This window comes from Pimephales promelas, chromosome 7, assembly GCF_988280905.1.
Source record: "Pimephales promelas chromosome 7, fPimPro1.hap1.1, whole genome shotgun sequence".
Classification (NCBI taxonomy): domain Eukaryota; kingdom Metazoa; phylum Chordata; class Actinopteri; order Cypriniformes; family Leuciscidae; genus Pimephales; species Pimephales promelas.
The window spans coordinates 37,616,132-37,632,747 of record NC_142775.1 but is presented as its reverse complement, the minus strand read 5'-3'; the positions used below and the strand labels follow the sequence as shown (position 1 = coordinate 37,632,747).

Below are 16,616 nucleotides of genomic sequence, written 5' to 3'. Positions count from 1 at the left end.
TGCAAATATGACCTCTGGTCACATGTGATATTAGGCACGTATCTGCTCCGCATCCGCGAATATGAGCTCCTTGTAAGGCGCTTGGCTGAATACTGAATAGGATTCCTGATAATTCAATTTAGCCCGCTTGCCGAGTGCAGAATGTTGTCATTTTATTGTCGAGTCATTAGTGAAGTGTCATTTGTTGTGGATAAAGCTATTCATCTCCTTTTTTTTTTAATGAGCAACACAATTAAAGTCTTAATGAAGCCACTGTGTGACTCACAGATTGCTGTAATCAGTCTTTATTGAAGTTTTTAGAAACACGCTCCACCTAAAAATCTGGTGCATTCATTTAAGTGTTGTTTTTACAAAGTGAGGGGGGAAAAAAATATCCGCGGTTAAAATGTCAAATAGTAATACGGCTCTGGAGATTTATATATCCATCAAGGAATCGTAGAACAATCTTTTGACTCTGTTTCAATATGCCCGGCAGTTAATCTTGCCTTTATGAATTAATGACTTGGTATAATTTGGCAGTGCATCGCGTTTAGTATTGTTGAAATTTACGGGTTGGAAGAAACACCCTACACTAAGTATTGAACATTTGCATGTGACTCATCCTTCACATTTTGTGCTACAGACATGAAGGATTTCTCTAATCAGTCTGAGAGGTGCTGTTTCTGTGCCAGCTTTTGTCCTGGGCCAATAAGTAAAACCCAGATCATCCCAGTCAACCCCTAAGGCTGCATTAGAGTAGTTCACTTTTGAAAACACTTTCGCTGATAATTTACTCAATCCCATGCCATCCAAGATGTCAATGTCATTCTTTCTTCAGTTGAAAAGAAATTAAGGTTTTTGATGAAAACATTCCAGGATTTTTCTCCATATAATGGACTTCAATGGGAACCAAATTGTTCAAGGTCCAAAAGACACTTTCAGTGCAAACTGCAAACTGTTCAAAGGGCTTTAAACGATTCCAGACGACAAATAAGGGTCTTATCAAGCGAAACAATCGCTCATTTATTAAATAAATAACAAAGTTTAAGTTTTATAAGCTCAAATGCTCGCCTTGCTCTGTTCTGTGACGCACGTTCGTGACTCTCCTGTTCGAACTTGTTCATCAAAATGAACAAATCTTTTTCCGAGTCATTTGGTTCATTCAACGAACGAAACAAACGAATTGACTCGGAAAAAGATTTGTTCATTTTGATGAACGAGTTCGAACAGGAGAGTCACACAGAACAGAGCAAGGCAAGGATTTGAGTTAATAAAACTTAAACTTTGTCATTATTTATTAAATGAGCCATCGTTTTGCTTGATGAGACCCTTATTCATCGTCTGGAATCGTTTAAAGCCCTTTGAACAGTTTGCACTGAAACTGTCATTTGGACCTTGAACCGTTTGGACCCCATTAAAGTCCATTATTTGGAGAAAAATGCTGGAATGTTTTCATCAAAAACCTTAATTTCTTTTCGACTGAAGAAAGAAAGACATGGACATCTTGGATGACATGGGGGTGAGTAAACTATCAGCAAAAGTTTTTTTAAAAAAGTGAACTACTCCTTTAAGCCTTCTTTAGGTATCTTCCCTCATACCCAATTTGCCAGCTTGGATAAGTTAGAGAGAGAGAGAGTAGATCACAGTGTGCATCTGTATGTAACAATGCTTGTTCATTTATTTACAAAAACAGCAAATGTGTCCTCATCATTGCTCAGAAATATAATGTAGCTTTCAGTAGCGAAGCTGTTTTATTTATAAATGGTTGAAAACCTGTTCCTATACTCTTGAATGTTTATGTGTGCACTTACAGGCACGTCTGCTTCATGATCTGAATTTTTGGGCAAACATATCGCCCTCGACTTGTTATGCGCGTTTAGACGTAGGTCAGATGTCCAGGTGTTTTTGGTCCCTTTGTAAACACAATGTGTCCATGTCTTTCTTTCTTCAGTTGAAAAGAAATTAAGTTTTTTGATGAAAACATTCCAGGATTTTCTCCATATAATGGACTTCATTGGGAACCAAACGGTTCAAGGTCTAAATGAGAGTTTCAGTGCAGCTTCAAAAGGCTTTAAACGACACCAGATGATGAATAAGGGTCTTGTCTAGCGAAACGATTGCTCATTTCAAAAATAAATTAAAAAGTTTAAGTTTTATAAGCACAAATGCTCGCCTTGCTATGTTCTGTGATGAGCGTTCGTTCCTGTTCAAACTCGTTCATCAAAATGAACAAACCTTTTTTTCGAGTCATGACTTGAAGGGTCCTGGATAAGACCCTTATTTATCGTCTGGAATCTTTTAAAGCCCTTTGAAGCTGCACTGAAACTCTCATTTGGACCTTGAACCGTTTGGACCCCATTGAAGTCCATTATATGGAGAAAATCCTGAAATGTTTTCATCAAAAACCTTAATTATTTTTTTTTTGACCGAAGAAAGAAAGACATGGACATCTTGGATGACATGGGGGTGAGTAAATTATCAGCACAAGTTTTTTTTTTTTTTTTTTTTTTTTTTTTAACACAATATACAAATGTAATTAGTTTATTTTGTCTGTTGATGTATTTACGTTGCAGAATCCAGGACAGGTGCAATTGAAGAGAGCGCTCACTCTGAACCCGTCCCGCTGAAGAACCGCATGGCCGTTTACCAGGTGGCTGTTTCCAAACAGGACAAAACAGGCTTCTCCAGCGCGGTACGCTTCACACACACACACACACACATGGGTGAAATCCGATACGATCATAGGAGACTCATTTAAGATGTAAATACCGTGAGTAAACAGCGATCGGTGTCAGGTGACCTCTTGTGAGCGAATCGCTCAAGATGGATGTTAATAGCAGGTGTAAGCGGGGCTTAAGTGATTCTGCTCCATCACTTTCAGCCATCAGTCATGTTTAGACAAGCCTTAAGAGCTTCTGTTGGAAAGACCAACGCTATTTACTCAGCAGTTCCCATCCAGCTGTCTGAGTGCCATCAGATTGATCAGCCAATATAATTTCAATGACGCAAATGAGGCACTTGTGCGCCACGCAAACTTGTTATGTCAACGTCTCATTAGAGCAAACGATCAAAGCTGATGAATTCTGACTGTTCTGCGTTTAAACTCTGTGTGAGGACCGAACGCATGTATAATTCCAAACTCATTGATTTATGCAGTAATTGCTGCGTGGTACGTCAGATCACAATAGAAAGCAGTGTGTGTTTGATTTGCGCTGCTTGTCGCAGTAATTGAGACTGAAGGATTGACAGACAGACACAGCGATGAGGACACTAGCGCGACCAAACGAATTAGAAAAGCAATGGACTTTCGACGACTCCAGCAGGCCGTGCATTATGCAGAAACCTCAGCTTTACGAGGATTTGACACTTCTGGTTAAATCTCTTAAGAAAAGGTTTCTTGGAAACTGAATTTAGAGATGTCAGTAGTGGCCTTGACTCACAAGATAAAACATGACATTCAGTATGAGAAGCAGATATGAAATCTATGACCCTTTCAATAGGAAACATAAGACGCCTATCACTGTATTCATATATAAGCTCCTTATCAGCAGCTGTCGCGTTTCTCATGAGCGAATTACCCTCCTCCATCCCCAGTTCCTCCCAAAACAAAATATTGTGAAAATATTCCACTGGATTTTCGCTCAAATTGACCTTTGATTTTGCAAATTTCTTTCTGTTTGTTTGCGAGTCGAATTTTCCTTTGCAAAGCAGTTCGAGTTTGTTTGTTTAAAATTTGTTCGTTTAAAATTGGCACATAATTCGCTCCATAGCTATGATGGACACAGGCAAAGGGGCAAATTATACCCCTACTCTTTTTCGAAGGACATCCTGGGATTTTTAGACGTAGGTCAGATGTCCAGGTGTTTTTGGTCCCTTTGTAAACACAAGATGTCCATGTCTTTCTTTCTTCGGTCGAAAAGAAATGAAGTTTTTTGATGAAAACATTCCATGATTTTTCTCCATATAATGGACTTCATTGGGAACCAAACGGTTCAAGGTCCAAATGAGAGTTTCAGTGCAGCTTCAAAGGGCTTTAAATGACACCAGACGATGAATAAGGGTCTTATCTAGCGAAACGATCGCTCATTTCAAAAATAAATTAAAAAGTGTAAGTTTTATAAGCACAAATGCTGGAGTCAGGGCCTCGGTTTAAATGTCTGTTCTTGTCTTGTCTGTCAGTCATATAATGCAGGTCTATGGTCACCACCTCAAAGATCATGCACAAAGAAGTCCAGATTAAACATTATTTAATGACTCATAAATGTAAGTACACACACGAACAGTATTTATATAGTTTCTACCTCTCGTAAGCACAGCCACGTCCAAGTGATCTGAGGGCGCGGGCGGTTTGTGGCTGTGGTCACAAGAGGTAAAAACGATATAAATACTGTTCGTTTTCTCACACAATCCGCTCGTTTCGTGTCTTAGGACATTAATGTGTACTTAGATTTACGAGTCATTAAATCATGTTTAATTTGGACTTCTCTGTGCATGCTCTTTGAGGTGGTGACCATAGACCTCCATTATATGACTGACAGACAAGAACGGCTTGACCTAAAAATATCAAAATTGAAACTACTTCGGAAACAAAGACACCTACAACTTGGATGCTGTTGAGGTAAGCTAAAACATACCAAAAAATAATTTCAAAGTGAACTTTAACGTCTCATCTGAAGCATGGATGTTGTACTTTAAAATCTTAAATTAATGATATCTGCAATACATTCATTAACTGTCCAAACTGTATCAATCGTATTTGACGATAGTGGCCCTGACTGAATTACATTTAAACATATTCAAACAGAAAACAGATGGTTTAAATCGTAATAATATTTCTGTTTTTACTGTATCTTTAAACAAATACACTTTTGAACAGTGTTTTTATATGATCTGAATTGTTTCTTGGCATGTTGGAAAATAGTTTTTTTCTTGCTTAAGCTTAAAAAACAACAACAACAACAACAACTATTAGCCAAGCTGTTTAGTTTTTGACATCTGATTCTTTAATTTGTTGGCAAATTTGCTCTAAAAAGCTGAAAATAACATTTGGTTAATTAACTTGAAACTGTCCTTGTGAAAATCAGATATTTGGAAATAAATAACAGTGTTTAATGAGTAAAGTGAAGCAATTGCTAATATTTACAAGTTACTGTGTGAATTCTTTTTGAAGAATTAAAGGGATAGTTGAACCGAAAATGAAAATTCGGGCATCCTTTACTCACCCTGAAGATGTTTCAAAGCTGTATGAGTTTTATTTCTTCTGCTGAACACAAAAGAAGATATTTTGAAGAATGTTGGTGACTAAACAATTTCTGGTCCCCATTGACTTTCATTGTATTTTTTTCCATACTATGGAAGTCAATGGGGACCAGAAACTATTTGGTTACCAACATTCTTCAAAAAATGTTGTGTTCAACAAAAGACAGAATTTGATGCAGGTTTAGAACAACTTAATGAGTAAATGTTGACAGATTAAGTTTTGGGTCAACTATTAACTATTTTTTATTGTTTAAGATATTGTTATATTTAATGGGTTTTCAAGGCAGCAGTGTATTCATAATGCATCTTTATAATTGGCAAAAATTTAGCAATAATGTGCAGTTTTTCTTGCCTGGGTGACAGACAGCATGTTTTTGATTTACTGTAGTAGGTGATAGGGCCGAATACCTCTGCTCATGTGCGAGTGCAGTGACATCATTGTTGTCTATGGCTTTGTGTCAGTGTGAGAGTGAAGTGTTGATGGGTAACCAGTGGGAGTTCAGGACCTCTCCTCAGTTTTTCACTCTTTGGCTGTCTGCTAAAAACAGCACTGCACATCCACTCTGGGCCCAGTTGAGGTCACATCCCTACAGGGGGGTCAAAAGTACAGCAAAGTTATTGTTTCAGCTTTTGTACGAGTTAAAATACACCGGTAGTCTTTGGAAATGAACTTGGACATTAACGATATTTTTGGATGTCGACTCATTCCTCAGTGTTTTTAAAGGGATAGTCCACTTTTTTTTGGAAATAGTCTCATTTTACAACTCCCCCAGAGTTAAACTGTTGAGTTTTACCATTTTTGAATCCATTCAGCCGATCTCCGGTTCTGGCGGTACCACTTTTAGCATAGCTTAGCATAGCCTACATCATTGAAGTGGACAAGACCACTAGCATTTCTCAAAAAAAAAAAAAAAAAATGACCAAAGACTTTCGATATTTTTCCTATAACATAAAAATGTAAAGTTGTGATTTTCTAGGCTGATAGAAAGTTTGTTGTAAAATGAGCCTTTTTCCAAAAAAAAAGTATCCCTTTAGTTTAAGCAAACAGAAATTGTGGTTATATTAAGGCACTTTAGATGAAGTCAGATCTTTTCACAAGGACCATGTATATACTTCCCGTCAAAAGTTTGGGGTTGGTAAGATTTCTCAAACCGTATTCACTTTATAGCCCTTAATGCTGTAATTGTGGACAAATGTGGGCTCAGAGGACTCAGGTGTGAGCCTAATTTTTATTTATTATAAATGTTATATCACTGTCTTCGATAAAGTTTTGTCTATCCATTTCTGGTGTTTTTTTATTTATTTTGGGGGTATTTTTGAATTTATTTAATTCAAAAAGTACCATATTTTCTATGTAAATTATGCTTATTTTTATGTTTAATTTTTTAATTTTTTTTAATTATTAAAATATCATTCCAATAAGTTCTTAGAGCTAAAACCTAAAGATTAAGTGACTTTGCTGTCACCTGGTGTCTTATTTTGGCTTATTTTAGAATGCTCTAAATTACAGTTTTTCCCATTCATTTCTATGGGTGCCCATTTTTGAGTTTTTTGAGCATCATTATTATTATTTATTTATTTTTCACCCACTTAACATTGTAGAATTGAGTCAAAAAAAAAAAATGTGTGTGTTTAGGAGGCAAATTTAGGGAAAGTAGCCAAGACTTGAACCACTCAGATCAGGTTTTTTTTTTTTTTAATAAATCAAAACTATTTGTCCAGAATACGGTTTTAGAGTTAAAAGCCTCTCATGCTCACCAAGGGTGTATTTATTTAATTACAAACACAGTAAAAACAATTCAATTGTCAAATATTATTACAATTAAAAATTTCTGTGTGCATATATTTTAAAATGTAATTCATTCCTGTGATCAAAGCTGAATTTTTAGCATTATTACTCAATGATAATATGCTGATTTTAGCTCGTTAAACATTTCTGGTTATTATCAATGTTGAAAACGGTTGTCCTGCTTCATATTGTTGAGGAAACCGTGATTTTGTTTCAGGATTCTTTGAATAGAAAGTTGAAACAGCATTTATTTGAAATATAAATCTTATAAGGCATTGTTTTACCTGCAGCAATTAATGTTAACTGTTGCTGTCAGGCTGTAAACTCATTTATATTTAAGATAAATGTTTATTTATGTATTTCATTAGTCATGGCACGAGTTCGTCATCAAATGCGGAGAAGAGCGTTATAACTGGGCATATATGTAGATGTATATAATGTAGCTGAGCACTTTCACCATTTTATAGCAATCAGGCTTCTGGATAGCAGTGTCACAGATCAGTATGCCCTATCCTACAACACTTAGAAGTGTATGTCAGTATAGAATGAATGAATTGGTTTCCAGTTGCAAATTGCATATTCAATAATTTTTTCCATGAATTGATATGCATTATTAATTAACCACTTAACTGTCACCGTCCCACAGGTGGGACGTTTGCCACTATATTTTTAAAACAATAATATCTTAGTAAATACCTTAAATAATATTGACAAACTATATATCATTTGAAAGCTTACAATCTCTAGTTTCCATATTTGGTGACTGATTTTCAAAATATATTACAGAGGAGCCATAATTTATCAATATAAAACAATAATATTTTCATACTTATAAGGCGTGTTCAGACCTTTATTTCAAAATAGCAGTAAACATGAAAAATCATGAAAAAATGGTAGATACCTCAGTTTGTTTTCATGCCAAAAGTTCAAAAGATAGAATCCATTCAATTATTTTGGGAAAAAAAGGTCTGAAAAGTTTGAAATATCAAGAAAAAAATAATAAATTCACCATTTGTGACGTGGCAGCTAGCTATGACTTACATGCGTGTTCTTTGTATGTGTTTCTTAGAGGTTCAATTCATATCAAAATCTGCCAAACTTCCCATGCTACTTCTGAATAGGATCTCTACTTCAGAAATTGTATGAAAATTGTGAAAATAATGGTTCATATCACTCAAAACACGAATGGAAATGCAGGCGCCCTTATATGGGCAGTAATGGAGTCTGATTGTGCCCTAGTGAAAAAGTTTGGTACTGCGCTCAAACAAAATCTTACTGAAAGCTCATTTTTTGAGATATCAACCTAAAATTTGAAACACAACTTGTTCAGATTTTTGGCTTTGATTTTTCTGCAGTTTTAGAGTAGCCCAGGTTTTGAAAATATATATTTTATGTAAAATATGAATAATTAATATTTTTGCATTGTACATTTCCATAAACTCAAACCTCTATAACTTTTTTTCTGTTTCACTTTCTTAATTTATTTCACTTCTACAAAAATCTGCCAAATGTCTTCTTTAAAACAAGACCAATCATATGTCTATATTCCAAAGCATTCTTGAATTACAACCATTTAAGTTCGAAATGTGCATTTTCATGTCTATTCAAAAAAGGGGGGGTGACAGTTAACAGGTTAAGCGAAGCAGGCGCTGAAACAAAGCAGAAAGCACATGCACGTAGACAACAATGCAGGGGCGACCGAAGGGTTAATGAATCCTCTCGATATCAGGGCCACAGACGGGATGCCATGCAAATGCGACTGTCATGCAAAATCTTAAAATGTGATTTTGTAAAGTCACAGAGATAATGAGATAAAGGCTGGAAGCTGTGCTTTGTGTGTGTGCGTAAGCCGCATTGTCTCATGAATATATGAATATTTTTTGTTCAGCGGTGGATGAAGACGAGAGACAAGTGATCACACTTTGCCTCCCATAATCTCGCAGCTCTTGTAAAAGCATAAATCTGCTTAGCGTGATTTTTCAACGCAGGCGGCCGGTCTGTCTGTGTCTGTTTCTTCATCAGGTCATGGAGGACGAGGTTTGTTCTCTGCCTGGAGGGCTGGCCAGCGTCCGAAGACAGTTTGAGAGCGAGAGCATGTCTTCGGCTCACTCACTCACCCAGATTCACCACACACACAGATCTGTGCAGGTCAGTGTTGGAAACTGCTTACAGTAACTCATATTAGCACTGCCTTTCAAAAGTTTGGGGTTAGTATGATTATTTTTTTTTTAATTAATACTTTTGTGAAAATTTACATTTTACAAAAGATTTCTAGTTCAATTAAATGCGGTTCTTTTGCGCTTTCTATTTATCAAAGATGTTCTGGTTTCCACAAAAATATTAAGCAGCACAACTGGTTTCACCATTGATAATAATAAAACATCTAATAATAATAATAACAGATGATGAAACCATATATTTTGAAAATATTTCAATATATTCACAGGCTGTCAAACGATTAATCGCGATTAAAAGCATCCAATATAAAAGTTTGTGTTTACATAATATATGTGGGGGCGCTGTGTATAATTAGTTTGTATATATATAAAAACACACACATGCATGTATATTTAAGAAAAAAATATTATTTATAAATAAAATATTTATATTTATATATAATATGAATTATATATAAATCTATATACATGAAAATATTTCTTAAATATATACAAGCATGTGTGTGTATTTATACACACATTTTGCATCCACATGCAACCAAATTTTTGCTGAATATGAATATGCAGATTTTTATTTTGGCATGATTTGTGGAGGAGCCATGAGAAACTAACCAGTGTGTTTTAAAAAAAAAATAATAATGTTGTTTTATAGAATTATATTGCATCTTTTTCTTCATAGCGCACTTAAAATGCTAGACAGTCACAGTATACGCCTGCCTCTATCTATCTATGTGTATATGAAAGAATAATGTGCTAAAATGCATTTGAGATGCAGTCACTTTGATTTTGACTCACTGCCACACAGCATCTGTTGAAAAAATAAATGAATTTTAATGTCATACTAAAGTGTCACACATCATTACACACATATCAGTTTAGTTTCTACCCAGGCGATTTATAGCACCACAGAATTGTGAATTAACACAAAGAACACACTTCTCGTTTATTAATCTTTTTAGTGCTTTTGTACATTTTTAAAGTCCCAAAACTAATCCTGAAGGTGTTTCACATCCATCATTTGATTTCCATTCTAATCTGTAATTGTAACATTGAGTCTTGGATGCAAAACAGTTCAAGATCAATGTAATATTCTCAGCAGTTTGCGTGCGAGATGCCTGTATATTGAGGAAAAAAAGTTATTTAAAGGAGTAGTTCACTTTAAAAAAAACTTTTGCTGATAATTTACTCACCCTCATGTCATCCAAGATGTCCATGTCTTTCTTTCTTTCTTCAGTCGAAAAGAAATTAAGGTTTTTGATGAAAACATTCCAGGATTTTTCTCCATATAATGCACTTCAATGGGGTCCAAACGGTTCAAGGTCCAAATGAGAGTTTCAGTGCAGCTTTAGAGGGCTTTAAACAATTCCAGACGATAAATAAGGGTCTTATCAAGCGAAACGATCGGTCATTTAAGAAATAAATAAAAAAGTTTAAGTTTTATAAGCACAAATGCTCGCCTTGCTCTGTTCTGTGATGTGCATTCATGACTCTCCTGTTCGAACTCGTTCATCAAAATGAACGAATCTTTTTTCGATTAATTTCATTCAGTTCGTTCGTTGAATGCACCAAATTACTCAAACAGATTCGTTTTCATTTTAATGAACGAGTTTGAACAGGAGAGTCACGAACATGCGTCACTGAACAGCAAGGCGAGCATTTGAGCTTATAAAACTTTACTTAATTTTGAAATGGCCGATCGTTTCGCTAGATAAGACCCTTATTCATCGTCTGGAATCGTTTAAAGCCCTTTGAACAGTTTGCAGTTTGCACTGAAACTGTCTTTTGGACCTTGAAACGTTTGGTCCCCATTGAAGTCCATTATATGGAGAAAAATCCTGGAATGTTTTCATCAAAAACCTTAATTTCTTTTCTGAAGAAAGAAAGACGTGGACATCTTGGATGACATGGGGGTGAGTCAATTATCAGCAAAAGTGTTTTTTTTTTTTTTTTTTTTTAAGTGAACTACTCCTTTTATATGGACTGAAATTCAAGTCCCATAAATTCAGCGCACTTGTGCATCATTTTGGATGGTTGGCATCCCTAATTATGCTAGTCTTAGTTCTGGTGCAGGATTTAAACACTACAAGCATCCATGCAATTTCCATGCAAGGCTTCTGGTGTAGAAAAGAGAGGATGTGCAAGGACTTTTGCAATGATATTAATCCTCTTACAGCTGACCTTACACAAAAACCCAATATCTGACACTATAACAAGTCAAAGCTGTACCCATCTGTACCTTCTCGTATCTGCATAGATTCTCCCAAGCTTCTGAAGCTCATTAGCATTGGCACACGCTAATATTATGCATGCAGCGCTTGCCTCTGCAGAAATCAGATACAGCTTGCAGTGAGAGAAGTAGAATGGAGATAAATTTTGGTCACAGTCTGTGTAATCCAACTCTGCCGATCCAAATTGAATCCAGTCCACCCATCCATCCCATTGAGTCTGAGCTTGCTATACTCCCCTGCCGGGATGCAGGGGAAAAAAATCACACTGAATACAGAATGACAGGAGAAACTGGGAGATGTACTCTCATTGAAGTGCACTAAAGCAGTGGCTCTCAAACTGTGTCATGTGACGTGAATATGCAAATGTAATATAAATATATATATATATACACTTTATGTCTATTTATTTTAGTCTTGTTGCTAATTTCTGGTTGATATACATTTTAAATGAGTGTATATATGCAGTGTGGGATGATAAGCAATACATTTCCAAAATGTAGTAATTGGCTTCATTCCATTTAATTGAGTTCATTTGGCCACAAATTAATCACCGGATGTTGTATTTTTTAATTGGATTTTTAATTTTAATTACAGGAAGAGGAATTCAACAAAGGAAGAATTGTTAGAACTGTTTTAGATAATATTCATTACTTTTTTTTTTTACTGTATAGGAAAAACGTTTTATTAGAGGAAATATTTGATCGATTTGTTCTGGATTCAGCTCTTACACTCTAAAAAAATGCTGGGTTGTTTCAACCCAAATTTGGGTCAAATATGGACAAACCCAAATGTTGGGTTAAAAATGTAATTTACAATTTTAACCCAACTTCAACTTTCACTTTCAAATTGCATTTTAACCCAATGTTTGGGTTTGTCCATATTTGACCTAAAATTGGGTTGAAACAACCCAGTATATTACATTGCTTATAAAGTATATTTGTATGTACACCAGCTAATGGATAACCTCAGAGCTGTTAGTATACATTTAGTAGCCTATAAATATATTGCACACTCTAAACAATGCTGAGTTGTTTTAACCCAAATTTGGGTCAAATATGGACAAACCCAAATGTTGGGTTAAAAATGTAATTTAAAATTTTAACCCAACTTCAACTTTCACTTTTAACTGTAAGTTTTTAAATTACTTTTTTAACCCAACATTTGGGTTTGTCCATATTTGTATATACATACATGTCCCGCATTTTTTAGAGTGTAGTTTTGAGAATTGAAAATGAAACCGTCTAGCAAACGGAGACAGGAGGAGAAAAGGCTTCATTTTCATTCTTCTTTTGATGCATTTCCTTTTTAAACAGGAAGTTAGGGATTTATCAAAAGCCAGTAGTATTATATAATAGGTTACATCCGCGATTTGCTACCTAAAAAATGATTATACAAAATTCCGGGTTTTTTAACCCAATTTTGGGTAAAATGTGGACAAACCCAAACTTTGGGTTACAATTGTCATTTTAAATGTTAATATTTGACAATATATTATTATATTAGTCAATATTTGATCCAAATTTGGGTTGAAACAACCCAGCATTTTTAGAGTGTACATTGCTTATAAAGTATATTTGTATATACACCAGCTTATGGATAACCTCAATTAGTACAAAGTACTGTAAACTGTAAACAATGCTGAGTTGTTTGAACTTAACATTTGGGTTTAATATGAAAAAACCCTAATGTTGGGTTAAAAATTTAATTTCAAATTTTAACCCAACTTCAACTTTCACTTTCAACTGGAAATTTTTATAATTGCATTTTTAACCCAACACTTGGGTTTGTCCATATTTGACCCAAAATTGGGTTGAAACAACCCAGCTTTTTTTAGAGCGTACATATTTAAAAAAGTTTGAGAACTGTTTAGATCACAAAATTCATGTTCCTCTGTTTTTGTAGCTTCGTCAAAGCAAGATGCAAACATTTTCACGCATAATTTCGAAGGTGTACTTTACTGAATATTAGAAGGATTTACCGCACAAAGTTGATCAAGTTTGGCACTAATCCACAGAAGGATATACACTGAGTAGACAAATGAGAACATAAGCCGACATTATGTATCATGCTGCAGTTATTTGAAAGAAGCATCAAAGGATTGCGCTGTAGCAGGTCATCTCATTATCTGTGCTTTCTGTTGCTCATGGTGACACTCGTTTACTAAACTGGGTTGTGTGTGCATGTTGGGGATGTGTGTGTGTGTATATTTAAACCATAACTTGCATCACATTATGTGAGTGTTTGGTATGTAGGATTTATTTTTGAGGTTGTTTTTTTTTTATCCTTTCTTGGATAATGAGGTCTATGTTTATCTATGTAGAAATTAGACCATCAAGCATTTGAAAAAGTTCTCATATAGATTATTTTCTGCTCGGTTTATTTAAAGGAGTAGTTCACTTTTCAAAAAAACTTTTGCTGATAATTTACTCACCCCCATGTCATCCAAGATGTCCATGTCTTTCTTTCTTCAGTCGAAAAGAAATTAAGGTTTTTGATGAAAACATTCCAGCATTTTTCTCGATATAATGGACTTCAATGGGGACCAACCGGTTCTTGGTCCAAAAGACAGTTTCAGTGCGAAGTGCAAACTGTTCAAAGTGCTTTAAACGATTCCAGACGATGAATAAGAATCTTATCAAGGGAAACAATCGATCATTTAAAAACAAAAAACAAAGTTCAAGTTTTATAAGCTCTGTCTTGCTCTGTTCTGTGACGCATGTTCGTGACTCTCCTGTTCGAACTCATTCATTAAAATGAAAAAATCTTTTTCCGAGTCAATTCGTCCGTTTTTTGACGGACTTTGTTATTTATGTATTAAATGAGCGATCGTTTCGCTTGATAAGACCCTTATTCGTCGTCTGGAATCGTTTAAAGCCCTTTGAACAGTTTGCAGTTTGCACTGAAAGTGTCTTTTGGACCTTGAGCCGTTTGGTTCCCACTGAAGTCCATTATATGGAGAAAAATCCTGGAATGTTTTCATCAAAAACCTTAATTTCTTTTCGAATGAAGAAAGAATGACATGGACATTTCTGATGAGGGTGAGTAAATTATCAGCAAAAGTTTTTTTTTTTTTAAAGTGAACTACTCCTTTAATACAAAACATGCTTAAAAAAGGGGGAGGAGGCAACCACAGAATCTATTCATGGTCTGTCGATATCAAACTGATGTATAAAACGGATCAGAAAGTGAAAGCAGAAAGTGCCTCTTAAAAATAAATTAAAAAGGCAATATGTATTTATTTAAAGAAAAAAAAGTAAAAATTGACAAATAAATAGGCACACTCTAAATAATGCTGGGTTGGTTTAACCCAATTGTGTGTGAAATATGGACAAACCGTAACGTGTGGTTAAAAATGTAACCCAAAGGCTGGGTTTGACCCAAATTTGGGTTAAAACAACCCAGCATCTTTTAGAGTGCATATTCATTTAAATCATAGTGGTTTTTATCAACCATTGACAAATGGCTGTTCTTTATCCATTTGTCAATCAAGTTAAAAAATACCATTGAAGTATAGCCTTTTTTTCAGTTTTTCAAGTGCTTTGAATCCAAGTCTGCAGTGTTGCGATTCATCTCAGAGCCAGTTGGTTTTGGTTAATGACTTGGAAATCTTTATTAAAGTGGGTTTTGAAGTCCGTCTGGAGGAAATAGTTGATCAGAAGCAAAGCCACTGTTGCGCTGTTGCTTTGAGTGTTTTGGGTCGGATATTCAGTCACCTTTGGGTTTAACGATGCAATCTACATCGATGTATGTCAGCCATATCTCTTTTAATGATCTGTCTGTGTTTTCTTGTGCGTTTTCGGGCTGTTTTTATGGATTGGTATTGATTGCGTCCCTGCTGATGATATCAAACTTTGCTGCATGTGTTTGTGTGTGGGAGTGTGTGTTGGAAGGGATTATAACATTTCAAAATCTGCTCATCCAAGGGCTAAAGCCATCAAACCTGCCGTTTAACAGTAATTAGCACTAATCCTAATCCTGAAATGGAAAACGAAAATGTATATATTAATTCTAAAACTGAATGTGTGCTTAAGGAATGCAGATTTCATGCAAATATGCATAATTGATTTTTGAAATATCACAGACTAACCATGTGTGCGTTAAAGAATGTGTAGATGGCTTTCTAGAATTTCATTTCTACACTCTCAGAAAAAAGGTGCAAAAGCTGTCACGGGGCTGTACCTTTTCAAAAAGGTCAACTTTTGTCCATTTCAGGTGCTAATATGTACATTTTAGGTGTTAATACGTAAATTTTAGGTGCTAATAAGTACATTTTAGGTGTTAATATGTATATTTAAGCTGCTGATATGTACATTCGAAGTATTAATAGTACATTTTTGGTGCTAATAAGTACATTTTAGGTGTTAATATGTACATTTAAGGTGCTGATATGTACATTTTAAGTGTTAATATGTACATTTTAGGTGCTAATAAGTACATTTAGGTGTTAATATGTACATTTAAGGTGCTGATATGTAAGTTTTAGGTGCTAAAATGTCCATTTCAGGAGCTAATATGTACATTTAGGTGGTAATATGTACATTTTAGGTGCTGATATGTAAATTTTAGGTGCTGATATGTACATTTTAGGTGCTAAAATGTCAATTTCAGGAGCTAATATGTACATTTAGGTGGTAATATGTACATTTTAGGTCCTAATATGTAAATTTTAGGTGTTAATATGTTCATTTCATGCGCTAACATGTACATTTTAGGTGGTAATATGTACATTTTAGGTCCTAATATGTAAATTTTAGGTGTTAATATGTTAATTTCAGGAGCTAATATGTACATTTTAGGTGTTAATATGTCCATTTTAGGTGCTAATATGTACCACTACAGTGTTTCCTCTAGGATTTTTCCAAGCTGTGGGGGCAGGCCCATTTCCCCCGGCGGGGGGGGGGGGGCTGATATTTTCACTTAGGCCACGCCCCCTTGTCTCTATTATAATCGATCATGCGCATCCCGTGTGCAGAATGATGCACTTGAAGCAACACCAAGTCACAGCACGCAACGCTTCACATTGAAAAGAACATAGCGAAGGGATTAGATCTATAATATGCTTAGTAGGGCTTGACGATTTGGGGAAAATGTCATATTGCCATTACTGAGGTCAATATTGCAATTGTGATATGCGATTCATGATATGCATGAGTCCAACTTGCTTGGTTCTAAAGTAAAATGCAC

The 16,616-nt window shown here is 35.2% G+C and overlaps 1 protein-coding gene across 1 annotated transcript in view; it reads left to right on the top strand.

The window, feature by feature from the left end:
• xirp2b (xin actin binding repeat containing 2b) overlaps positions 1-16,616 on the top strand; it is a 47,235-nt gene that overhangs the window by 10,325 nt on the left and 20,294 nt on the right. The window contains exons 2-3 of the mRNA XM_039683428.2: positions 2,553-2,671; positions 9,050-9,175. Coding sequence (XP_039539362.2) covers positions 2,615-2,671; positions 9,050-9,175 — 183 coding nt within the window. The 5' untranslated portion in view covers positions 2,553-2,614. The remainder of the gene's footprint in view (positions 1-2,552; positions 2,672-9,049; positions 9,176-16,616) is intronic.